Raw genomic sequence first — 27889 nt, 5'->3', positions numbered from 1 at the left:
AAAAAGAAGGCGTGGGGGGCTAGCTGCCTTCGGATCTCTTTTGACTATTAAAAAGTGAGCTCGAACTTTCAATATCCAATCAAATGAGCCCTCTCTAAAATTTATACGAGTATCCCTTTCATACGAACAATATATGCCCCAGGGCATAACTTACAACGTCTGCCCCCGGGCCCTGGGGGGTTGTGACGACACCTGAGTTTTTGTTATCTGAATTTTGAGTAATTTTTAATTTAATGGCTATCTCAAAATTTTTATTGGATGCATTAGGCGGGAAAGGGGCGTGGGGGGCTAGTTGCCCTCCAATCTCTTTTGACTCTAAAAAAGTTAACTACAACTTTCAATTTCCAATCAAATGAGCCATCTCTGAATTTTATACGAGCATCCCTTCAATAAGAACCATATATTCCCCAAGGGCATAACTTACAACACCTACCCTCGGGCCCTTGGGGCTGTGTTGACCCCTGAGTTTTCGGTATATGGTCATTGAACTGTTAAAAAAAAACCATCTCAACTTTATTCTCCGATGGGTGTGAGGAAAAATGGGCGTGGAAGGGGGGGGGCTAGGTGCTCTCCAATCTCGTTTGACTCTTAAAAAGTGAACTAGAGCTTACAATTTCCAATCAAATGATCCCTGTTTGAAGTTAGTACGAGCAGCCCTTCTATGAGACCCATATTTGCACCGAGGGCATAACTTACAACGCTTGCGGGTTGTGTCGACACCAGAAATTTTGTTATATGGTCTTTGAACTATTTTTTACAAAACAGCTATCTTAAAATTATTATTGGATGCATTTGAGAAAAAATGGTTTGGGGGGGGGCTGGTTACCCTTCAATATCTTTTGACCCTTAAAAAGTGAAGTAGACCATCCAATTTCGAATCAAATGAGCCCTCTCGGAAGTTTAGACGAGCATTCCTTCCAAAAGAACCATATATGCCCCCAGGGCATAACTTATAACCCTTGCCCTGAAGACTGTGGGGGGACTGTCCTGCTCAAACATAGAATTTCCTGCTCAAACAAAATGGCTATGTCAAAATTTTGATTGGATGTGTTTGGGGAAATGGTGGGCCTGGAAGGGATGTCTGTTGCCTTAGAATCACTTTCGACTATTAAAAAGGGAACATTTAAATTTCCAATTGAATGAGCCCTTTTTGAAGTTTCTACGACAACGTTGTCTATACAAAACCTTATATGCCCCCAGGGCATAACTTACAACCCTTGTCCTGAGGGGTGTGGTGGAGTTTTCATCCTCAAAGACCTAATTTTCAGAACTTGAAACTATGTTTAATAAAATGGCTGTCTCAAAATTTTGGGGAAAAGGTGGGCGTGAGAGGGGGGTTAGTTGCCCTCAAATCACTTTCGACTATAAAAAAGGGCACTAGCCCTTTGAATTTCCAATCGAATGAGTCTTTTTTTAAGTTGCTACGAAAACGCCTTCTATAAAAACTTTATATACCCCCAGGGTATAACTTAAAACTCTTGTCTTGAGGGTTGTGGGGGAGTTGTCATCCTCAAAGACCTAATTTCCAGAACTTGAAACTACTTTTAATAAAATGGCTGTCTCAAAATTTTGGGGAAAAGGTGGGCGTGAGAGGGGGGTTAGTTGCCCTCAAACCACCTTCGACTATTAAAAAGGGCACAAGCCCTTTGAATTTCCAATCGAATGAGTCTTTTTTTAAGTTTCTACGAAAACGCCTTCTATAAAATCTTTATATGCCCCCAGGGTATAACTTAAAACTCTTGCCTTGAGGGTTGTGGGGGAGTATCTTCCTCAAAAACATATTTTCTATCTGGAAATCAACTACGCTGAACGAAATGGCTATCTCAAAATTTTGATTGGATGTGCTTGGGGGCATTATGGGCGTGGGGGGGCTAGTTGCCCTTCAATCACTTTCGACTATTAAAAAGGGCACTAACCCTTTGAATTTCCAATCCAATGAGCATTTTGAAGTTTCTACGACTACGCCTTCTATATAAACCTTATATGCCCCAGGGCATAACTTAAAACTCTTGCCCTGAGGGTTATGGGGGAGTGTCCTCCTCAAAAACATATTTTCTATCTGGAAATCCAGCTACGCTGAACAAAAAGGCTATCTCAAAATTTTGATTGGATGTGTTTTGGGAAATGATGGGCGTGGGGGGGCTAGTTTCCCTTTAATCACTCTCAGCTATTAAAAAGGGCACTAGCCCTTTGAATTTCCAATCGAATGGCCAGTTTTGAAGTTTCTACAACAAGGCCTTCTATAAGAACCTTATATGCCCCCAGGGCAAAACTTAAAACTCTTGCCCTGAGGGTTGTGGGGGAGTGTCCTCCTCAAAAATATATTTTCTATCTGGAAATGAACTACGCTGAACAAAATGGCTATCTTAAAATTTTACTTGAATGTGTTTGGGGGAATGATGGGCGTGGGGGGGGGCTAGTTGCCCTCCAAACACTTTTGATCCTTAAAAAGGGCACTTGAACCCTCGTTTTCCATTCGAATGAGCCCCCTTTGAAATTTCTACGACGACCCCCCCCCATATGAAGTGCCTCTGGGGAAAAAATAATAATAATAATTATAATAAAACATTGGAGCCGTATGACCTTTACTATAGGCAACGCTATAGCGTTGCCTCTGATTAAGTCAAAAATGCCTGTCTGTTATTAAGTCTAAAAGGGGTTATAAAATTCATTTATATCATTATTCTTATTTTTACAGATCTTTTTTTCCGGTTCATAATCTCACAAATCTGAAGTCGATGCATTTGATGCAAGCTGCTTTCTTTTAGTGGCGGATCCAGAGGGGGGCGCCCCCCTAACGTAGTCTAAAATAGTGTAATTTACTTAATTAACGTACGTTTGCATTAATTAAACTTGCTCCTAACGCAAGTTTATCGGATCAACCTATTTTGCGCCCCCCTCCCCCTAAAAAAAATCCTGGATCCGCCCTTGCTTTCTTTATAAAAATATATTTTTTTATGAAAAGAAAAAATTGCGATCCTAACCTGCTAGACATCCTTTTCTGGTGACAGAAGTTTTTTCTAAAAAGTAGAAGAAAAATTGATCACAATTTTATGTTTCTATCAGGGACGTACGCAGGGGGGACTCCGGGCCCGCCCCCCCCCCCCAAAAAAAAAATTTCACGATTTTTTTCCTTTTCCCATAATTTTCTGATTTTTCTCACAGAATAATGGGTTTGAAGGATTTGCCCCCCCCCCGAAACAAATTGGGCCCCACCCCCAAAACAAATTCCTGCGTACGTGCCTGGTTTCTACTAATCCAAAACAAAAATCTACCCCTCTCCAAAGAAAAAAAGGACCATTCTCTATACGGCCGAACTTCCACGTTCGATTTGAAGTCTTAATTCTGTTTTCAAAGTCTATTCCATAAATCCTATCTTCCAATACTAAAAAAAACATGAATATCGCTTCATTGCATTGACCCACGAAGCCATAATAGTACACGCTTCACGTCAGCAAAATACGATTTCAACATACACCTGATCCGCATAATTACTGGCCAATTTCCGACTTTTTAATTGCCTTTGAGAATGAAGAACGAGGAAAAGGACCCGACTGGTTGCATGTGGAATTTTGAAGAAGGGAAACATCATTCATAAAAGCAATTCTTATGGTTTATATGGCGCGAGGTACAGTTGGGAATGATGCAACAAATTAGTGAATTTTTTGAAAGAAAAAATAGTACAAGGAAACATTTATAAACACTGAAAGACCAGTAAAAACTTTGGGGGTAAAAAGATAGAAGAGATTTCTAGGAAATATTAAACTCTCGTAGCTATTAGCAACAGAACCGACTTTAGGGGGGGGGCAGGAGAAGGGGACAGAAGGTTTCTCCAAATTGGAAGGGGGGATTCAAACCGGTACGTGAGGTCTAAATAAAAAGGGGATAGTGTAGGTCAAGCAGTTTTCTCCCTATTTTGACTCATTCTCTTCATCCATTCGTGTCCGTACACGGGAATTTCATACATGACAAATTTTGATAAAAATAAATAAAATATCAGCCTTCCTTAGAATACCTGGCGCACTATTTTTTTTTCCTTTCGTACCTTTTCCGTTACACCTCTACCACTATTTAAAAGTCAGTATGTGTTCTTTGCTCGTTGGAGTCTTTTTGGGAGCTTGTTGGGAATTCAGTGGACTAAGTTAGGGAAAATATAGTTTGTGCTATATATATACAAATTAGGGGGTCCTTTAAGGAGAAGCGCTTATAGAAATAATGAAAATAATCCTAAAATAATTACACATATCATTCCTAAAAGCGCATCATTTTACTTTACCACCCACCCCCCTCAGTGTACATAAATATAACATAAATGCACTATAGGTTTCCCATGCCCTTTGCCGTACGTCACTCTTTTGTTACTACTTAGTACCCGTAAACGACTAAAAAATCCATTTAAAATAAGGGTATAGGCCTAGTATAATCGAAAAGGTACTATTTTTTAATTAGTATTTGAAAATGTGGTTCAATACCGCTCTCTAGGTCTATAATGAAAGAAAGGTTGAGGTGGTTAGGGCACGTTGTGCGGATCAAGGATGACAGATTGCCGAAGATTGTTCTTTTCGGCCAACCATCTAGGGCTAAACGGAAAGCAGGTCGTCCCCGTCTGAGGTGGGAGGACGTCATAAAGAAAGATTTAAAGGAAATAGGAACTTCGTGGGCGGATGTAAAAAGGGAGACTTTGAATAGATTGGGGTGGGGGAGGAGCGTGCGTAGCTGTGTTGGCCTCAGGCGGCTTGGTGCTGCGGTGAGTTGTTAGTAGTAGTATTTGAAATTGTAGTGTAATAAGCAAAAAAAAACTTTTGAATTATCATTAAAAGAACTAAGTGCTATGAAAATTTACAAAGTAGGTTCTTCTTGGTAATAAAGAAAAAATTAGCATGGCTGCATCATGACATCTTGCGATTGTCAAGAAAGATAATAAAAAAGGGAAAGATAGGAACTTCGAGCGATCGATTGAGTGTGTAATCATAGGCAGCGCAATAGCGCTGCCTTAGTAAAGAAAGATGTTGGCACAATGGTTTTTTTTTTTTTTTTTTTTTTTCTTGGTTTTAGACCAGGGCACTTGGTATCGATGGAGTTGTCGTAGAAACTTCGGAAAGGGCTCATTCGATTGGAAATTGGAGTGTCTTGTGCCCTTTTTAATAGTCGAAAGTGATTGGAAGGCAACTAACACCTCTTCCACGCCAAAAATTTCCCCAAACACATCCAATCAAAATTTTAGATAGCCATTTTGTTCAGCGTAGTTGATTTCAAGATAGAAAATATGTTTTTGAGGAGGACACTCCTCCACAACCCTCAGGACGAGGGTTTTAAAATATGCCCTGGGGGCATATAAGAACGATGTTGGCGCAATGTATTATTTTTTTTTTCCTTTAGACCAGGGCACTTCGTATCGAAAAAGTTGTCGTAGAAACTTCGAAAAGGGCTCATTGGATTGGAAATTGGAGTGGCTTGAGCCCTTTTTAATTGTCGAAAGTGATTGGAAGGCAACTAACAACCCTTCCACGCCCGACATTTCCAACATATAAGGTCTTAAATAGAAAACGTTGTCGTAGAAACTTCAAAAAAGGCTCATTCGATTGGAAATTCGAAGGGCTAGTGCCCTTTTTAATAGTCGAAAGTGATTGAGGGCAACTAACACCCCTCTCACGCCCACCTTTTCTTTATTGAAATCTTTGTCGTAGAAACTTGAAAAAGGGGTTATTCGATTGGAAATTCAAAGGGCTAGTCCCTTTTTTAATAGTCGAAAGTCATTTGAGGGCAACTAACCCCCCTCTCACATCCACCTTTTCCCCAAACACATCCAATCAAAATTTTTAGATAACCATTATATTCAATGTAGTTGAAATTTTTCGAAATTAGGTCTTTAAGGATGAAAACCTCTCCCCCGACAGCCCTCACGGCAAGGGTAGCAATTAATGCCCTGGGGGCATATAAGGTTTGACAGAAAGCGATGTTGTAGAAACTTCAAAAAGGGCTCATTCAATTGGAAATTGAAAGGCTAGAACTCTTTTTATAGTCGATTGTGACCTCTCTCACGATCACCATTTTTCCAAACACATCCAATCAAAATTTTGAGATATTATTTTGTTCAACGTAGTTGAAAGTTCTGGAAAATAGGTCTTTTAGGATGATAACCCCATGAGAGCCCTCAAGGCTAGGGTTGTACGTAATACTCTGGGGGCATATAAAGTTCAAATAGAAAGTTTTTGTACAAATTTAAAAAAGGGCTCAATTGATCGGAAGTTTAAATCGATCTTTTTCATAGTCAAAAGTGAGTGGAGAGTAATTAACCCCCCTCTCACGCCCACCATTTCCCCAAGAACATCCAATCAAGGTTTGTAGATATTCTGTTCAACGTAGTTGAAAGTTCTGGAAATTATGTATTTAAGGATGACAAAACCCCCAGAGCCCCCAGGGCAAAGGTTGTAAGTTATACCCTGGGGGCATATAAGGTTTTTATAGATAGAGTTGTCGTAAATGCTTAAAAAGGGGCTCATTCAATTGGAAATTGAGAGGGCTAGTGCCCTTTTTAATAGTCGAAAGTGTCTGGAGGGTAATTAACCCCCCTCTCACGCCCAAATTTCCCCCAAACACATCCAATCAAAATTTTCAGATAGTCATTTTGTTCAACGTAGTAGATAGTTCTGGAAATTAGGTCTTTGAGGATAACAACCCCCCCCCCCAGCCCTCATGGCAAGGGTGTTAAGTTATGCCCTGGGGGCATATAAGGTTTTTTTAGAAAGCGAAAGTGATTGAGGGCAACTAACACCCCTCTCACGCCTACCTTTTCCCGAAACACATCCAATCAACATTTTGAGATAGCCATTTTGTTCAACGTAGTTTTAAGTTCTGGAAATTATGTCTTTGAGGATGACAAGCCCCCAAAGCCCTCAGTGCAAGGGTTGCAAATTATGCCCTGGGGGTATATAAGGTTGTTATAGAACGCGTTATCATACAAACTTCAAAAAGGGCTCATTCCATTGGAAATTGAAATGACTAGTGTCCTTTTTAATAGTCGAAAGTGATTGGAAGGGAACTAACACCCCTTCCATGCCCACCATTTCCCCAAACACATTCAATCAAAATTTTAAGATAGCCATTTTGCTCCACGCTGTTTAAAGTTCAGGAAATTATACCTTACAGCAGGACATTCTCCCCACAGTCTTCAGGGCAAGGATTATAAGTTATGCCCTAGGGGCATATAAGGTTTTTATTGAAATCTTTGTCGTAGAAACTTCAAAAAGGGTTCATTTGATTGCACATTCAGAGGGCTAGTGCCCTTTTTAATAGTCAAAAGTGATTTGAGGACAACTAACCCCCCTCTCACGCCCACCTTATCCCCAAACACATCCAATCAAAATTTTTAGATAGCCATTAGGATTATAACCCCCTCAGAACCCTCAGTGCAAGGGTTGTAAGTTATGCCCTGGGGGCATATTTTGGTTTATATAGAAAGTCGTTTTATAAATTTCAAAAAGGCCTAATTTGATTGTAAATTGAAATTGCCCTTTTTAATAGTCGGGAGTGAGTGGAGAGTAATTAACCCCCCTCTCACGCCCACCAGTTCCCCCAAGAACATTCAATCAAAGTTTATAGATAGCCATTTTGTTCAACGTAGTTGAAAGTTCTGGAAATTATGTATTTAAGGATGAAAAACCCCCCAGAGCTCCCAGGGCTATGGTTGTCAGTTATGCCCTGGGGGCATACAAGGTTTTTAATAGTCGAAAGTGGTTGGAGGGTAACTAACCCCCCTCTGACGCCCACCATTCCCCCCAACACATCCAATCAATATTTTCAGATAGCAATTTTGTTCAACGTAGTAGATAGTTATGGAAATTAGGTCTTTGAGGATGACAACCCCCCCAACCCTCGGGGCAAGGGTTGTAAGTTATGCCCTGGGGGCAGATAAGGTTTTTATTGAAAGCATTGTCGTAGAAACTTCAAATGGGCTCATTTGATTGGAAACTGAAAGGGCTAGTGCTTTTTTTAATAGTTGAAAGTGGTTGGAGAGCGATTAACTCCCCTCTCACGCCCACCATTTATCCAAACACATCAAATAAAAATTTTGAGATGACCATTTTGTTTAACGTAGTTAAGAGGTCCGGAAATTAGGTTTTAGAGGATGACAACCACCCTAACAGCCCTTAGGGTAATGGTTGTAATTTATGCCCTGGGGGCATATAAGGTGTTTTTAGAAAGCGTTGTCGTAGAAACTCAAAAAGGCTTATTCGATCGGAAATCGAAAGGCCTAGTGCCCTTTTTAATAGTCGAAAGTGATTGGAAGTCTCGACATTTTTATAGTAAAGATCAATGTGGGTATTTTTTTTTTTTTTAATACAAATGAATGTGCATTGTCGGTTTAATATACATATATGTAATCACGATATTTAGTAATCAAAATGTTAATATTATTTGATTTATTAAAGTTATAAAAGTAAAAAAGATTTACACTTTTTTCAGTAAAGTGCAAATTATGTTCTGGCCTTGGGAAGGCATAGGGGTTTTTAGCCCAACTTATATTGATATCTGCTCGTTTTGAGCTTGACTCGGTTATTTATTGTAATTTCTGTTCGTTTCAGGCTTTGTTTATTTATCAATGCTGATTTGTGGTAGTTTCACGCTTGGTAGATTATTTGATTTTATTTTTGCTCATTTTTGATTTAATGGAGTTCTTTACTTTTCTTTGAAAAAATTATTTGTGGAAAGTTTTTTTAATTAATCCCAGAGTAAGGAGCCTCAAACGCAACACTCCTTTCGTCATGTAGAGGCTATTTGCTAACGTAAATTAGACTATAGTCGAATCAGCCACCCAAAATAGTATCGCATTCCCTTTAAAACGGGTTATAAGTTAAATTCGCCATCACTGATAATCCATACTCTATCGAATGTAAAAATAAGTAGTCCCACTAGAGGACTCGTCTTTTGATTTATCTTCGTTCAAAATTTTTTCATGCAATCAAACGACGATAGAAATTCATGTTCGTAGGGTGGAAATACGCTACGAATATCAACCGGTACTATATCTTGAGGTGTCCTTACGAGCGACACTTTAGGCCTACAACTTAGAAGCGGAGATTTGTTGACCAGAGAGAGAAACTCTCTAACTCGGGTATCAGATATTAAACCTAGTATGTCCCCTGGATTATGACCTGGACAAATATGTATAAATCCAAAATCCTGCCACAATATAGTTTCGTGGGGAGGGGGTCAGATTAGTCAACGATTTTACCAAGCAGCGACCTCGCCGCTACCCCTTGTTTTAGGTATGTTTGTTCAATGTTTTTTTTGCATCTTAATTTTTTTTAAATCGAAAAAAATCATTCCCCCCCCCCTACATTTTCGTGAATTAGCGCCACTGGTCAGAACGTAGACATTTATAACATCGACACTTTATAACATCTAAAAAAAAAATTATAACATCTAAAATTTTAAAACTTTAGTTTTTTGGGGTTTAGGGGGGGGGGAAAGGTACCTAGGCTAGGTTAGGTTATGTATTTAGTACATGCTATGCTTTATCCCCACCCCCCTGATGTGCAAATATATAGCCGAAATTTTTTTCTAAACTATTATATACTTATTACTATTAATTTTGTTTTACATAACGAAATCCGTCAGAACCACTAACCGTCAGAACGTCGACAGTCATAACATCGACACGTCATAACATCTCAATTTTTTTCAGATGTTTATGATGTGTCGATGTTATGACTGTCGACGTTCTGACGATTAGTGGTTCTGACGGATTTTCCTTGTCGAAAAAATTACGTTTAGTGCTTGTGACGGTTGTTCGAAAGGGTAGCACCCCATTTCGGGTATATTGGGTAACTATTTACAAGCAAATTAGTTCTCTTAAGCCGTTGTCAATTTATGGAGGCCTTTCGGACCAGATAGAAACCTCTTGAGAACCAAACACGATGCCGGAGAACAAATCGATCTAATAATTGAGCTTTATAGGGCGAGCTATAAATTTTAGTCCGCCAAAAATGGCACGTAACGCCTTTTGAATTATCGTAGACGATTTTGAGGTTTGATGAAATCGACGGTTTATAGAAAAGTCCGAGTAAAGGCCTCTCAACAAGTAAGTTAACAACCATCCTATCTCAAGGATGGTTTTAAGGCAAGTAACACTAATTTGGTTTGGAAAAATTACCATTGCGGCGTCACGGCACTTGGGAAGACAGATGTTAGCCGGAATTGCGTTTATTTTCGGTCTATTATTTTCGTTTTTTTTCCCTTATTTAAATAATAAGGAAACCACGGGGCCTATGTATCTCAAAATGGAACAAAACGCATTGACGGAAATTCAAGCTTTTGAAGTCAGCTAGAAGAAAAAAACGCTTATTGTAATCAGCTCGTTGTTAGATTTTTCTATTATTATGAATTTTTAGGAACAAAAGCTTGTGATCATAATTTTCTTCCACTTTTTAGTAAAACAAAAAAAAACAGAATAGGAAGCATAGCAGGTTAGAATCGTAATTTTTATCTTTTGCTATAAAAAGCATCTCTTATAAAGAAAGTAGCTTCCATCAAATGTATTGATTTCAGATGTTTGAGAATATACAATAGAAAAAAATAACTTTAAAAACAAAAATAACAACATAAATGCCTTTTCCAACCTGCTCCGGCACTACTATCTACGGAAATGTAGGGAGGGGGAATATATGTTTCAAAATCTTTAGGGGGAGGGGGGCAATCTTTTCAAAGAAAACACCAAATAAACTATTTAATTTAAGTTTAGTCGACATGTTTTCTTTGACTGATTTCAAAATTATGAATTCTTGACAAAAAAACGATTTTATATTTTTCTTACAAAGAAAAAATAACTTAAGCTTCCTGTTGTTACTGGACCAGCGGGTTTTCTCAACATAACAATTACCAGCTAAAGGAATTCGACCTAAAAAATAGGTTAGGAAAAAAATTTATAGAAAAATGATTGATTTTGTAAACTGATTTTGGCAAATTAATTTTGTAAATTAAACCAATTTGATCGTCGCGTCAAAAGTTAGTGCAGTTTGTACATTTGGGTCACAAGAGTGTTTTTCACAATTTTGAAGAACAAAAATCAAAAGAAAAATACAGCATAATTGAGAGTTTTTTAGTACCTACAGCCGAACCCTCCTCTAAATCTAAAAGCCCGAACTTCGATATTTTTTTCATTTTGGACCAAAAGAATGGGAGTTACTCGGGCAGCATTGCTTTTCAATTTTTTCCAATATTAAGACAGTATGGGCTTGCAGGCTCTAAACGAGGTTATCTCATCAGGAATACAAAATGCAATAAACAGTAAAGGGAAACAAGTAAATCGAAAAATTATCATTAAATGAGATTGTCAGATATAGATAAAGGCTTACCAATGTATTGCTTCTGACATCATGATTTTCTGAGGTAGGATAACAATTTAGTTAATAATGTTCCGACTTTGCATTTTCGTCCGTCCTAGTGGTGCAGCCCATGGGAAGAATTTGCTGACCAGAACCCTATCCCCCGATGTGAAATGCAACCCAAAAATAGACATCTTAGATCGTCTAATGGTCGTATCAATGCATTTATAAGGGTCTATCGTACTTAAGAGTGAGCAAGGTGCGCATGCAGGAATCTACTTTAAGGGATGAACAAAAATTTGAAAAAAAAACAGGTGAATTACATAAAAAAATACAACGGAAGAAGTTGCAACCTATAGGTGATCAAAGGCATATTTTTTTAAGATAACTTTTTTAATTCTTCTTTTTAAGCAGCCTGGGTTAAAACGGAGAGCTTGTCTGGAAGGTTAAAAAGGAAAACAATTAATTTGACAAATTACCATTAAGTGGGCTAGTCAGATACATATATAGATTAGCTGCCGAATTGTTCCGAATACCATAGTTTCCTTTCTCAACAAATGCAAATCTGGGTATACCATTACCAGGTAAAACCCCTCGCGATGAAGATAGCCCAAACCCTATACAAAAGGCCTTTGAAATTAGAAAGCTGTATATAATACACACAGATATCATTTCGAAACTGAAACTATTGCAACGTATTTACTTTTATATATGTGGGCATTCGATCACCTTTAGGTCATCAGGAACATCGATTAATCTAAAATATACGCAGAATTCAATTACGTTTCATCAGATTTTTGGCAGAAATTCGAGATCTGTTTTAAGAGAACATAGCTAAACATAGGAAATCAACCCGATCATGATTATGAACAGCAAGAGAGAGTGGCCCGTGTCAGTAGAAATTCTGTTAAAAACGGAATTTTTGTGCTGATTCCGAAAATGCAAAATAAACCTAATTTAGTTTAAACTTACCATAAAAATTTATTTGTATAACGAAACCTGCATAATTCTTGAACAATTGAGAGAATACTCTTATCAAGGGAAGGGAAATTATGAAACTCACCCCATACGGTCAAGCCATGTTTTTCGTCACGTTCAGTGGCGTAATTTCGTCGAAATCCTGGGGGGGGGCAAAGTTGGAGCCACTTTTCCCAAATCAAGTGAAAATGACAGTAAAAACTAAAAACAAGCCATTTGGTACCATAAAGGTACTATTTAGTGCTATAAAGGTACTTTATAGCACTATAAAGGTAAATATGTACTAAAAAAAACTGATCGGTTTCTGTTGAATTATGATTGTTTATCTTAACTTTGCCATGATTTTGGAAGAAACTAAATTTCAGCTGGAGGGGGGCGAACTGGGGTCTCGGGGCGGGGGGAAACGAGATCTGGGAGGGGCAGTGGCCCCCCTGCCCCAAAGCAAATTACGCCCCTAGTCAATTTAGTGCAACCCTTTAGGTCTAGTCTATAACAACCATGCACACAGACAGCATTAGAGCTCTAAATCAGTTTCTTCATTAATTCTTCATTAATTAAATTAATTAAAAAGTTTTAGTCGAGATGCAGCAGGAAGAGAGCAAGTTCCTAGAGTATCATAGTTCAACTCTTCTAAATTTTTTTTCTCTCGTCTTCTTTGCTGTCTTATTTTTATGTTATTGATTATACCAATTAATAAATGATTTGGATCACTTCATGCACGCCATTTGATGCAGCGGCTAGTCATACTTACCTGATTTTACTGTGAATTTAGAAAATAAAAGAATTAATCTCTCTCTAAGGTTGGCATCGTAATTTGTTTTAATTACAAAATTTTCATAATTCTGGAAAAGGGATCTTGAAAATGGAGAAAAATTCCAAATAAGAAAAGGGATCTTGATGGAAATCACATCAATAAATTCAAAAGGCCTGAGAGCTATGATGTCGTGGTTTCCAACATCTATCTATCAAAGTACAAGATTTTGAATTTTTCTTGAGAATATTGTCAGAGATGCGTGTTTTTCTTTTTAGGAATGATTGCACCGAATCACTGGTCACATGATATCAGGAAAGGGTTCATCTGAACACAATTATAAAGTTAGATAAAATTATATTAAATAAGCGAAGAGGTGGCTTCACACCAACTTGTCATGTTATGCCACAACTCTAGGTTTTTGACTCAGATATGACATGAATTAAAACCATCGAAAAGCTATTTAATTGACGTCCCAGATACGGAGCCTCCCTGGCTGATAAGCGTTTGTGCTTTTTCTCCTTAGCATATTAAATATATAAAAAGTTTTTTTTTACTGAAAGTAAGGAACGACATTAAAACTTAAAACGAACAGAAATTATTCCATATATGAAAGGGGCTGTCCCCTCATCAACGCCCCGCTCTTTACGCTAAAATTATTTATTACTTTAAAAAGTAGAGTTGTGACAAAGATTCAAACTTAGCGTAAACAGTGAGGCGTTTAGGAGCGGACAGCCCCTTTCATATACGGAATAATTTCTGTTCGTTATAAGTTTTAATGTAGCTCTTTACTTTCAGTTTAAAAAAAACTTGTTTTTTTATTTAATTTCTGAACGTTTTTCAACTAATGCAGGTTCGAATTTGGCTCACCGTACATGAAAAATTAACACGAAATTTGCAAAGTCAATTTTGTCAAGGTTTCACCCGGTGTACAATTTCCTCTAGAAATTTCACCTCCATAGATCACCCTCTCAGTGTGAAAATCTCCCTGTTTAAAACAACCGCTCCTCCCTCCGAAAATACTTCCCTCGAAAAAATATCCGTATGCTTCCCTACAATAACCAATAAAATTTGTAAACAATAGGCAAAGTTCAAAGCTTGTAGCCATTTCCCCGTGGGCGTGAGGGGTCAAGTTATCTACAAAACCGTAGATAGTAAATCTTTCGACTATTGTGAACCAAAATAGGCTACCTCAATTTTTGTATCCCAAGACTTTGGTGAAAGAATGGGCATGGGACGGAGGCTAGCTTTCCTGCAATATTGTGGTCAATTAAAAATGGCCCTACCATTTTTGCTTTTCGATTAAATGATGTCTCTTCGGATTTTCTACAATCACTTGTTCGATACAATCACCCCGAGGGGAAATTACACATTTTGTATAATAAGCGTAAAAATTCTGCAGTAGGGTTCTCTGATAAGCTTAATTTCATTGTTGGATTTTAATTACGACTCCTAGAATTTTAGGGGGATTTCAGCCTCAATCAGAAAATTAGGCAGATTTTCTATATTTACTTTCTATGTAGTATCTATATTTACTTACTAGTATATTATAGATATGGTATATATTTACTTTCAGTTAAGAAGTGGTGTGCTATCTATATATTTGAGGGTAACAAAACCGAATTCTGGGCTAACCAGACAGGTTTCTGGGCAAATACTTGTATGGAATACTGCGGGTACACCATATAGGCCTACGGCGACCTGAATTAAATTTAAGCTAGATAAAGTGAAATCGTGTCACTATTCTAGTTTTTCTAAGTCCGTCTTGCCTATAGCTTAATATATTCAAATTTGTTGCCAATAAAATAGGCTGTCGTGATGCAGAATTTCACAGTTTGAAAATCTCATTCCACGAGTACAGAATTAAAGTGGAACTTTGTCTCTCTCGAGGAAAAAATTCAGAAGAGAACTTGAACTGTTCTTCACTTTCTTAGAAAACTCAGAATTAAATTTGATCTGAATTGGAACTTTTTTCTCTTCTTTGGAAAAATTCAGAATTTGAACTAACTTTTTTCTTCTCTCCTGAAAGAAAAATTTAGAAGACATTTTGAACATTATTTCACTTCTTCGAGAAAACTCAGAATTGAAGTGGAAGTTTTTCTCTTCATGGAGAGTATTCAGAATCGAAATATAACTTTTTATGTAACATATTTTTTATATTAATATTCTACATGTCATTATTTCAATAAAAATATTTTATGTATTGCTTTGTTGGTTTTTGGAAAATATTGGTAAGGTCATAGTAAATTTAGTTTCAATAACTCTGATTTTGCATAAACTATTCAGATCCTTATTATGAATTCAAAGAAATTAAAACTGTTTTTTTACAAGAATCAGAATTAAAGTGGGACTTATACTCTTCTTAGGGAAAAATTCAGAATTGAACTATAGCTTTTTCTATCTTCCACGAAAGATTCAGAAGAGAACTTGAAAAAAAAATTCTCTTCACTGAGAAAATTCAGAACTGGAATATAAATATTTTTCTCTTCTTTGGAAAATTCAGAATTGAACTATAACTATTTTTTTCTATTCGTTAGGAAAATTCAGAAGAGAACTTCCGATTAATGTAAGCATTATGACGAAAAGCTGAACTTAACCGTAAAGAGATCTGATTATATGAAGACAGTCTTCTTCATATTTAGAATAACTCTCAATATCCAAGACAAGCACAAATTGAAATAAAAAGAACAACAGTTTTTGCTTTCAAAAGAAAGCAAACAGTGGCGTCTAACTGAAGATAAGGTGATGCTGCCACCCCATGTTTTCTACTGTTTACGTTGAAGTTTTTTATTCTCATATATTGTTTTTTCAAGAATCAATGTTCTAATACATGAACAATGTGATAAAAAAAAACGTTTTAATCACAAGATAGCATCGACAGCAAAAATCATTTGCTCTCACAAAGGACAAAGCCAAGTCCTATCAAACACCCCACTTGGCCTTCAATCGTACCTATTAAGTCAATGGAACTAAAGCTTCAGCTAAAAGGGTATTTTTGACAATTCCGTGTATTCTTGCTTCACACTAACTTTATTAGGATGACAAGTTTTCTCATTACAATAGCTTTGTGAGCCCTTCCTCTACATCGGTTGGTTCGGGCATAATCCCCAAAAAGCATAACTAGTACCAGGACGCACCCAGGATTATTTTTGGGGGACACGCCGCACGCGCACCATAAAGCATCGATTTTTACTATAGGAGGATAACCCATACGATTTTCACAATCTTTTTTCCTTTTTCTTCTTTTTTTCCCCTTTTCCTCTTTCTTTCGTTTTCATAGTATGATTGAAATTTCCGGAAACCTATAAGTTCAAAAATCCTTTTTTTGGATATTATATATATATATATATATATATATATATATATATATATATATATATATATATATATATATATATATAATATATATATATATATATATATATATATATATATATATATATATATATATATATATATATATATATAATGTAACATTTCTACTTACTTTTAATTTCTCTCAGCTGGCTCCTTTTTCCTCAATAAAAATTTTCAAACTGAGAAGATTCACCTAATCACCTTGGGTGGTTGGCTTTTGTTTTGATTCCAATAGATTCCCAAACATCACAAATCTAAGTGTCATTATAGCTTCATTTTTAGTTGATAAGATTTGATACATAGAAAGCTGATTTTTTCAACCTTTAGACGCCGGAAGTGAAGTGTCTGTTTATGAAAATAGGTGACTGCTTGTCTGTCTCTCAGAAGACAAGCAAAATTGTAAATTGTAAAACAGACAAGCAAAGATTGTAAATTGTCATATGTTTACGATAAATTTTTTTTCCTGAACCCATGAAAAATAAAAAAAAGTTTTGTTTACTATAAATCATGACTTTTTACTAGTTTTTACTAGATTTCGGGAAATTTACTAGATCCTCTAAATTTACTAGATTTTTTTTTTTACTAGATCTAGTAAAATCCTACTGACGGTGGCAATCCTGACGGACACCCAAAGAACAAAACTAGGACAATTACTCTTGATTCTTATTATGTTTGGTTGAGATTCGACTGCCCCTTCAACTAGAGGTCCTGATATCAAAAAGGTAATAGTCCGTCACCGAAAAATGTCAAATCGGGTCTGACCCCAAATAAGCAAAAGTAGGACATTGATATTTAATTCCCAACAAGTTTTGTCACAACCTGTTGTGACAAATATGGTGATGATAAGAATTTAGAAACACACTTAGCCCATGGAGTTTGACCAACGTAGGACACTTACTCCCACTTCCCAACAAATTTGGCTAAGAACCGGCAACCAATTCAGGTATAGACAACTAGATGTCATAAATAACAAGAATTTGGGAGCCACGCCGCCTCATAGAGGTCAGAAGGGATGCGTATTTTAGAACAGCCTCTATCGAGTTTAATCGGCTACAAACTAGATCAAGCAGTTCGTAGTAACGAACAATAAGTAAGGAGCCAAACTATGTAAGTTTGGCTCCTTACTAAATAGTAACCAAAACTATAAAAAACAGAATTTTGATATCAAAATATACATCAAAAGAATTGGCTTTTATGCTTATTACAAATATATAAGATTAATTAAGTTTAGTGTTGCCAATCAAAAGCCATGAGCCTGAAAAAATTTCCTTGATTATAGAAAAAGGGGGTAAACACCCCCAAAAAGCCAAGAAATCTTGATGGCACCATCAGGTTCAGTATATCAGGGAACCTTACTCTAGAGGTTTCTAGCTTCCATCTGTAAAAATGTGAAATTTCGCCTTTTTTGCCAGAAGAAAAATCACGGATGCGTGTTTAGTCGTTGTTTTCTTGTTGTTTTTTTTCCCTGGATGTGATGGTATCGAACACCAATGGTACTAAAATATCAGAAGACGGCTCATTCAAACGGGAATTAAAAGTTCTAATACCCTTTTTAAGTGACCAAAAAGATTGGTGGGCAACTGGCCCCACTCCCGCGCTCTTTTTTCCCAAAAGTCGTCCGATAAAATTTGAGATAGCCATTTTGCCCAACATACTTGATAGGTCAGCTATACCTTTGGGGATAACATGATCACCACAGCCCCTAGGGAAGGGACTGTAAGCTATGGAATTGGCTCATTGTTGCGTAGCCTATAGTGCTTTTTATTGGGAAGTATACAGCTATTCTTCGGAGGGGGGGGGGGGGGTCCGTGGGTAGAATTCTCCATGGGAAGGGTAGTTTCTGGGGTGAACTTTTTCAAGGGAAAATTTTACACAGGAGGATTTTGCCATAATCTTATACGGAATTCTTTCTATTTGTCTTACTTTCTCTTTGCCGAATCTATCTTACATGTTCTGGGGGATCTGTCCACAGGAAATTTTCAGTGGGGTTAGAATTGCCTGGAAGATTTTTTTGTGAGAGATTTCCGCAGGAAAACTTTCCAGGGGGGGGATTTCCGGGAGAACTTTACACGGAGGGGGATTTCCCACATGATTTGAAAAGCCACCAGAAATTGAAGTCTTTTCCAAATGAAAGCATGTTAAGGAGAATTTTTCAGGAGAAATCATCCGCAGCAAATCTTCCGGAGAAACTCAGCGAAGATAAAATTCCCTGGGGGAATTCTCCTGGGGGAGGGTATTTCACGTTGGAGGAACTTTTAATGGAGGAATTTTTTATATGTGGAGGGAATTTTTCTTGGAGAGGGAGCCGGTTTTCCCCGCATTATTTGAAAAACGATCAGAAATTAAACAAACAAAAAAGTTTTTTTCAATTGAAAGTAATTAGCAACATTGAAAATTAAAACGAACAGAAATTATTCTGTATATGAGCAGAGTTGCCCCTCCTGAGACCTAGAAGAGATACGAGATCTTTTTATCTTAGGATTCTAAAGGATATTTCCAAGTTCTGTAGAAGTCCGGTGTAGCAAGTTCACTTTGGGAGCTAGGAGATTTCGTTTTACTTTTTGTTAATACTATTTAGCAGGTTAGAATAAATTAGTTTCGGTTTTTTCTGAAATGACTAGAAAAACATCAAGCTTCACAGAAACTTTTCTTTTTTGTTTTCACGGTTCAAAAAATAATTCCGAAGTTCTATCTCTTACGGTTACCCACCTTAACGTAAAAAGCGATGATCAGGATAAAAAAAAAAGAGACCAATAGCGATACTCCCCAAAACATTAAGATGAGATTTAAAAAGCGACCTGGTATTTTATCTTTTTATTATCGTTATTTTTTTTTTTTTTTTTTTTTTGTAGTCATTGCTTTTAGGTACCGAACCAACGATAAGAGGGTAGGGGGCAGGCCCATACACATACATCTCTTTGGTAAGGGGGTAAAGTTTTGGGGGCACAAACAAAGAAACTACAAATCATAAAAATATGCAAAAGTTTATAGTAAAATCTCATTCTTTCAGGTCCCAAATACCCCCCTGTATGTGATTGGCTAGGGATAGTTACCTCGCCTGAAAGCTAAAAAAAAAAATCGTAAAAAAGCAGGATTATAAAATGTTCGGAAAATGAATAAAATTTTTCTAGAAAAATACGTTTTAAAACCATTGCCTCCCATTGAAGAAAAAATAAAGATTACCATACCCTAGATAAAGTTATACAGGGCCTCCACTTGTACGACAAGTCAGCCATGAATATTTTCTTTTCATTTGATTTTTTCTTATTTCTTTTTTTATATCTTTGCTCTAAGTTTTTTGATTGGATAAATTATTTTGTATGAAACTTTCTTTCAGTTCCTTCTTTTGTAATACGGATGAAATTGTTCAGAGAATAAATTTAAGAGATCTAAATTTCCTTTCATGACATAGATGTGCACGGTTCCTCTCTTGTCTCCTGGCACATATCCACCCCAACTTTTGTAAAAAGGAAAAAGTGATTCCGTCTTCCTCCATTCTAAGCATCTGTTTTTATTCGTTTGACACTTGAAATTCATATGGAACAAATTTTCTACTCTACTCAGTTTTCTATTTTCCATGTGCATGCAATCTTGTTGTCATCTCTTCTTTGAGGGCATATATTTTTATTTCCACGTTTGCTTCTGACGAGACGTGTAACAAGTCGCTAATATTTTCCCATTTAATTTGTCCGCAGCTAATGTCTGTAAGCCTTTGCAATTTCTCATTCATACAAAAAAGTCAAATAATGAATGGAGTTGAATTCTAAGTGTTTTATTGCTTTTATTACTTCATTTATGATTGCTTCTTTCATTTGTATTGTTTCTTTTTGTGGATTTTGCTGCATTTGTTTTTTCTTCTTTGTGTTATGTGAGTCCTTCGGTAAATGTGAAATAAAGTTTCAAACAGTTCGTTGTAACAAACTGTAAGCAAGGAGCGACTCGACTCAATAGTAACCGAAACTGTCAAAAACAGAATTTTGATATCAATAGATATATCAAAAGAATCGGCTTAATATGTTGATTCAAAATGTAGAAGATTCATTAAGTTTATTTTTAAACATCAAAAGCGACGAGCCAGAGAAAACTTGCCTGATTTTTGAAAAAAAAGGGGGAATTAAACCCTAAACGGCAGTGAATCTCAAAGAAAATCACACCTACTGTAGACAACCCTACCGTAGAGGTTTCACGATCAAATGTTCAAAAATGTGGAATTTTTGTTTTTTGCCAAAAGAAAGATTATTGATGCGTGTTTTTTTTTTTTTTTTTTTTTTTTTTTTTTTTTTTTTTTATAGGGGTTATCTTATCGAACCAGTGGTTCTAGAATATCGTATGAGGGCTCATTTGAAAATAAATTGAAAGTTCTAGTGTCATTTTTAAGCGACCAAAAAGATTGGAGATGAGCTAGCCTCCTCCCACGCCCCTTTTTTCTTAAGTGGTTCGATAAAAATTTTGAGATAGCCATTTTGTTCAGCATGGTTGAAAAATACAATAAATATGTCTTTCAGGATGACTCAATCCCCCACAGTCCCCAAGGGAAGGTCTGCAAGTTATGAACTTTGCCCAATGTTTAGGTCCAATAACTATGCCAGTAGAGATAGCATGCCCCCCACAGACCCTGGGAAGGGCCTTGAAGCTATGAAATTTGCCCGTTGTTTACGTATAGTATTTGTTATTGGGAAGTATGCATACATTTTTCGGGCGTGGGGGGGGTGAATTTCATACTGGGGGATTTTCCATGGGAAGAAATTTCCATGGAGAATGAAGTTTATGGGGGATGAACTTTTCAGGGGAAATTTTCCACAGTAGGAATTTGCCAGAATTCCTCTACGAAATTAAATTAAAAAACAAGTTTTTTTAACTGAAGGTAAGGAACGACATTAAAACTTAAAACGAACAGAAATTATTCTGTATATGATAGGGGCTGTCCGCTCCTCAACGCCTCACTCCTTACGCAAAAGTTTTTTATTATTATGGTTTAACAGAGTCAAACTTTAGCATAAAGAGCTAATGAAAAGATCCTCCCACGTAACACCTGACCCATCCCCCCCCATCACCAGAAAGAAATCCCCAGTGAAAACGTCTGTATACTTCCCAATAACCAATATTATGTGTAAATATTGGCCAAAGTTCATAACTTGCAGCCCTTTCCCCGGGAACTGTGGTGGATTAATCATCCTCAAAGACATAGTTATTACATTTTTTCGACCATGTTGAACAAAAGGGCTATCTCAAAATTTTGATCGGGTGACTGTCGAAAAAGATGAGCTTAGGAAGGGGCCTAGTTGCCCTCCATTTTTGTTCACTTAAAAAGGGCACTAGAAATTTTAATTTCCGTTTGAATGAGCCCTCCCGAGATATTCTAGGACCACTGGGTCGATGCGATCCCCCCTGGGGAAAAAAACAACAAAAAAATACGAATCCGTGGTCTTTCTTCTGGCAAAAAACACAAAATTCCACATTTTTGCAGATAGGAGCTTGAAACTTCTAAAAAAGGGGGTGCTTCCCCCTTTTTCCGAAAATAAGGCAAATTTTCTCAGGCGCTCAGGCAAATTTTCATGCATCTTTTGGTATCAAAATTCCATTTTTTAGAGTTTCGGTTACTATTGAGCCGGGTCGCTCCTTACAGTTCACCTTACTTACAGTTCGTTACTACGAACTGTTTGATAACACTAAATTTGATATTAGAATATACCAACAACGCCAGTCAGCGTCAACTAAAGACGAAAGGTTTTAGAAATTTCGCAGAGATTATTTGACTAAGATCCCTGACAATAATGTATGTAGCAATAGGGTGTTGCTAGACCAAAACGAAACCTAGTAGATTGAGCTTTCTCTTCAAAACTTTTTGAACAAGAATACCTTCTGTACAAGTAGGGCCGGATTTAAAGCTTTGACGCTTCTAGGCCGAAGCGTTTTTGCCGGTCCATTTTTGCGAGTATTTTCGGGGAAAGCCCCGAAATTTCAGGGATATTAAAAGAACTGAACAGAACGCATCTGATGAGCCAAAAGAAATGAAAGAGTGAGGTGCTACTGAAGTCTCAGCTGCCATTCTCGGGCTGCCATTCTCGGCGACAGAGTGCATTCGGCACTTTGACGATAAATCACACCAGTCCATATTTTGTTAAGAAAAAAATCACTCAGTGTTAATTTATTGTGCTCCCTGGCATTGTGCGCCCCTAGGCCCGGACTTAGTGGGCCTATTGGTAAATCCGGGCCTGTTTACAAGTAGTACGCAAGCCGCGTACTTGCCCCCCCCCTCCTCCCGACCCCATTCAGAAATTTCTTGGCGGCGGAAATAAGAATCGCTGCAGTTTTTCAAAGATTGCTCGAGATTAAGACTGACAAATAACAATATTATTCTCTAAAAAATAGGTACATTTATTTAATCCTCAAATGAAAAAAATCTGAGGCGCCATAATTAGCGTGTAAAAAAAAACATGAAATTAAGATTTTTTGACGAGTAGGGTATGAAACATAGTTCACACCTCCTGATCTAACATAATTCAGGTTTCCAGAATTAAATCATTCAAGTCGATGATATTACTTATCCCTCGAAGCTTTTCTAAATTCGACAAATTACACAAAAAACAAGAAATGGCAAATAGCCACTATTTGTGCTAAAATCAGCGCATTTTTCTCCGGCAAATGTGCATATTACAAAATACAACAAGAATGGCTGACATTTTTATGACATTCCTCTTTTGCAGCTACACCTGAATCGTATGATTTCTCAAACTGCAAGTAAGAAAATTTGTGTGCTAAGTATTCGGCGTGGTTAAGATAATATTGTACTAATATCAAGATTTAGCAAGAGCTAATTTAACCCAATCAGATTTTTCATGGAATTTTCTGATTGGCAGAAAAATTATATGAAAAGTTTGGATTGGCTCAAATTGGCGTTAGTTAAACCTCAGTTCTAGTAACCTCTCACTGTGAAGGGGCCTTTCTAGATTTTAATCAACAAAGACTAGTGAATTAAATCAATACAATTCCCGGACAAGAGCTGGAGAACAGGTCCGGCATCAGGTCGCTTAATGCTATTGGACATGAGACAGAAGGTATGGAGTCGAAACTAAGAAAAGGATCAGCAAGGGTTATCAAAGGGAAAACTTTAGTGTTGTTTGTTTTTTTTTGTTTTTTTTTATTGCACCTTGGGTGAAACTGACAAACTTTACTAAAAATGTCCTCTTTTTTGCCGTTTTGAATCCTTTTTTTCTGTTCAGATCTAACCCTCACTAGTTATGTTTTGTTTTTGTTTTTTCCAGAAAAAATGTACTCAAGCTTTTCTGGCTCATATCCTCTTGTTAACTGGGTATATCTTTTCGAGTCGATTGAGTTCTCCTTTGCTTTACTTTCAGTCAAAACAGCAGCCCTGTCCAAAAATTTAACTTGATAAGACACATGACTGTGCTTGCATTGGTTGTGTTTGCTAATTCAATTAATGCTAAAATGTCTCAGGTCAACGCAAGACCCCGCTCAGATCATCAGTAAATGTGTTACATTAGCCGTGATCAACAAAGGCAGCTGGTGATCTTTTTTATATTTCCCTTTTTATTTGCGGGTGTCTATGGGAAAAGAGGTCACCAGCCGATTGAAAAAATCCTTAATCGACCCTTCAATCTTGACCAAAACTAATCTAACACACTGTTTTTGATCAAAATGATTGAGTCATTCAAACCTTCTATCAGTCATGGTAAACACTCAAGCGTCAAACAGGTTCCTAGATGGTCAATTATGCTTGAGGCAATCGATTGACGGAAGCTTTTGATCAAAATGATTGACCGTCTAGGACCTCCTAGACGTACCTAGGCCCTCCTCCTTAAGTACATAGATTGAAGGTTCTTATTCTACAGCTGCTGCATAGCTTAGCCAATTCTCCCCTGTTTGGGCAGTGTTCACCAATAAAAGGCATTGCTTAAAAATAAACAAAGTACTCGGCTACCTAAGTTACTAAATAAATAAAGAACGTTATAATAGCCTATGATTTAGCTTTTTCTTTTAATTTTCGCTTACCTTCACAAAGTAAGCCATTGTTGCAACAGAAGTTTTTTCAAGGCAACTGAAAATACGTAATCCATAAGTTTTCAGACTTCGTTTGAAAAAAAATCCAACTTTCCCTAAAAATCCTTACCTTATCCCAGATCCCCTAGAGTATCTAGGTTCAAATAAGTTTCCCTAAAAGAAGCGATTTTCGTCTAAAATAATGTAATCCCCCAGAAGTAGAAGGCCAGAACATTTAATAACTGTAATTCGTATTCTGTTTGTTGCTGTTTGCTTGTTCTTGTTTTCTGTTTGTTTTTTGTCTTTTTTTTTGTGTGTGTCCGTCTTTTTATATATTACGGTTTATCAATAAATAATAATAATGATAATCTGGGGAAAATCTGTTGGTTAAGTTGCATAAAGCTACGTTCAGATGTTGGAATCAGCAATGGACCAAGTCTTTGAGTCTTCAAGTAATTGGTCAAAATATTATGGGCTAACGCTCAACAACGTTGAACACAGAAACTTGATCCAAGACTTTGTTCAGCGTCTGAACGCAGCCTGGATTAAAAACAAACCTGGACAATTTTCAGGTGACTCGTCACCCTTATCTGCGCAGTCCCCTTCGCCATCACATAGCCAAGATTGTGCTATGCAATGTCCGTCGCCACAGTCAAATTCATGAGTTGAACATTGAGCTGGAATGAAAATTGTTGGTTAGAATGTCAAATAGGTTATCAATGCCAAAACACGACGTGTTTTTTTTTTTTTGTTCATAAAGCCCAACTTAAAATACGTCTCAAAAGAAAAGTGCAATCATCATCTAAAGCCAAAAGTAGGTCTTGGTATCTATTATGATTGGGGACTCAACAGTTTCAGAAATATATATATATATATATATATATATATATATATATATATATATATATATATATATATATATATATATATATATATATATATATATATATATATATATATATATATATATATATATATATATATATATATATATATATATATATATATATATATATATATATATATATATATATATATATATATATATATATATATATATATATATATATATATAGCCTACATTTGTGTTCCTGTTTTTCGCAATAAACCTAACAAAGAACCAGGATAAGGCACACATTAGGTTATGGGAAAAAATCCTATCTCTTACTGACTTGAAACAATTTGGGAACCTAAAATCCACCTCTACTTCCCATTACCTCGTTTCTCTTATTGATCACATCGGGAAACCCCTCGAAAAGCCTAATTCCTGGCTAAATTTAATTTCCATTGACCTTCAGAAAGCATTTGACGTTGTTAATCACAATGTTTTAGTTGAGAAACTTGCTAGCGAATTCAATATTGACCACTTATTGGTAAAATTTGTTGCCTTCCTTTTAACAAATAGATCCCAGGTTGTCAAATACCAGATCCATTATTCAAATCTTCTCCCTGTCCACAATGGCATACCCCAAGGTACTCTCCTAGGTCCCCTCCTTTTTTCAGTAATGATCAACAGCCTCGCAAAGCAATTTCCTGAGCGATGGAAATTTGTTGATGACCTAATGGTTGTTGGACTTGCTTCAGAAATTTAATAAGTGACCCTATGAGTATCCTCAATGAAATTGGAGACGAGGCCTTAGACTTAGACATGACACTAAACGCCTCTAAGTCTATGATAATGCCCATTTGTTTCCTCAAATCCTCGCCCTATTTTCTTAATCCTATCCCTCCTGAAATTTCTGTGTCATCATTTAAACTACTTGGCGTCACAATTTTTTCAAATTTAAAGTGGGATATCCACGTTAAAGACATCAGCCATAGAGCTAATGTGTTTATCGCCCTCCTTAAGCTCCTAAATAAATTCAGCGTCAGTAGAGGAGGGGGTACCAGCACAAACAGGACCACGTGGTTTATGGTCCATACATGGGCATAGAGTCATTAGGGGGAACACGTGGTTAATAGGGTCAATGACCTCTTTTTCCAAGGTCGATTTATTTGATGTTTCTATGTGTAATAGCTCCGGGACGAAGGTTGCACATGCGCAATGAATTCTAACGGGGACAATGTTATTGATCTAGGACTCGAGGGGGACGTGAATTTCCGAGGACTTGATTGCGTAATCGATCACGAATGTCATGGTGTCCAGAAATAGTATTTGTTGTTGTTGTAAGTGCACGCTCTCAGCGAATGTTATGATCCAGAAATAGTATTTGTTGTTGTTTTGGTCATGTACATGCTCGAGGCGAATGTCATGGTGTCCAGAAATAGTATTTGTTGTTGTTGCTCTCGAGCCAAAATGTTAAGACTTTCCCGGAAACAGTTAGATCATGTGTTTCCTTCTCAGCCAATCAGCGAGCCGGATACATCCTCCTTCTCAGCCAATCAGAGACCTGCTTACATATGATTTTCCCCGTTACATAACAATTCACCCTTGAGATTTCGTATATAACGGACATGCAATGTGATTAAATTATCAGAAAGTATTTTGACACTGTGCAAACAACAATGGATAAATTTGATGAACTTGAAGCCTTGGCAACTTCAATTTACCATGTAAGTACATTTTTTATTTTCAAACGAATTTTCCTTGGACATCCTCCAATATATTCAGCTAAAACGTAAATATATTCCTTTACCCCAAATCCCCCCCCCCCAAACCATACAAACATCATTATACTCACTAGGAAAACATAAAATATATTCTTTTACCCTCAAACCTAACCCCATCCCACCATTGTTTTACAATCCCAAATTCTCGCAAAAAGAAATACCATTTTGATAAATTCCTTCCCTATATATTTCCAGCTAAATCCCCCCCCCCGCCTCCCACTCTAATACAAACTCCACTATGCAATCTTTATAGTCTTTAGAAGACTATAAAATATGCTCTGTTTAACCATCTAAACCCCCCACTCCTTACGACTTTAATTCTTGCAATAGAAATAATACTCTTTTTATCGATATTTCAAGCTAAAGTGACCGCTGACTTCTGTCAATTTTTATTGAAAATGCCGTTCTGTTTTGACACAAGACTCCAGTGCGTGGCTAAAATTAGCTGTCACCCCTTTTACAGCACTTACTGTAAACGCGGTCTAAGATCAAAATGGAACTATTTCTCCTGTCAAATTAAAGCGGTTTCATGCAGACAATTGCAATTTATTAAGCGCAGGCATATACAATCTCTTTTTGGAGAACCAGCGAAATCTCGTTATTTTCAAATTAAGATCTAACAATATATTTAGGACATTGGCGTTTGGGGCAGGGGGCCATGCCTCAATTCTATCGCCATCTATGTAAGGTGAAAACAAACTGTTTCTTCGCGTGAAAAGTAAGGGGGGTGAGTTTAAAAAAAAGATTCATTGCTTTATTATGCGTAAATTGAATAGCATTTTTGCCATATCTTTCGGTGGAGGGAGGGGGTATTTTTCCATGTCTTTTCTGAGGGATATTTTCCGTGGGGGTTATTTTCCGTGGG

At 36.9% G+C, this 27889-nt stretch overlaps 1 protein-coding gene across 1 annotated transcript in view; it reads right to left on the bottom strand.

The window, feature by feature from the left end:
• The window catches only part of LOC148956676 (uncharacterized), a 275875-nt gene that overhangs the window by 234595 nt on the left and 13391 nt on the right, over positions 1-27889 (bottom strand). The window contains exons 2-4 of the mRNA XM_089091698.1: positions 24972-25091; positions 22445-22610; positions 11807-11973 (exon numbers count right to left, since the gene is read on the bottom strand). Of these exons, the coding sequence (XP_088947824.1) occupies positions 11807-11973; positions 22445-22610; positions 24972-25091 (453 nt within the window). The remainder of the gene's footprint in view (positions 1-11806; positions 11974-22444; positions 22611-24971; positions 25092-27889) is intronic.

The sequence above is a fragment of the Artemia sp. Qi Xiang Cuo genome, chromosome 1 (genome assembly GCF_049724085.1).
Source record: "Artemia sp. Qi Xiang Cuo chromosome 1, ASM4972408v1, whole genome shotgun sequence".
Taxonomy (NCBI): domain Eukaryota; kingdom Metazoa; phylum Arthropoda; class Branchiopoda; order Anostraca; family Artemiidae; genus Artemia; species Artemia sp. Qi Xiang Cuo.
Note: the sequence above shows the minus strand (reverse complement) of the source record. Positions and strands in the feature narration are given on the sequence as shown.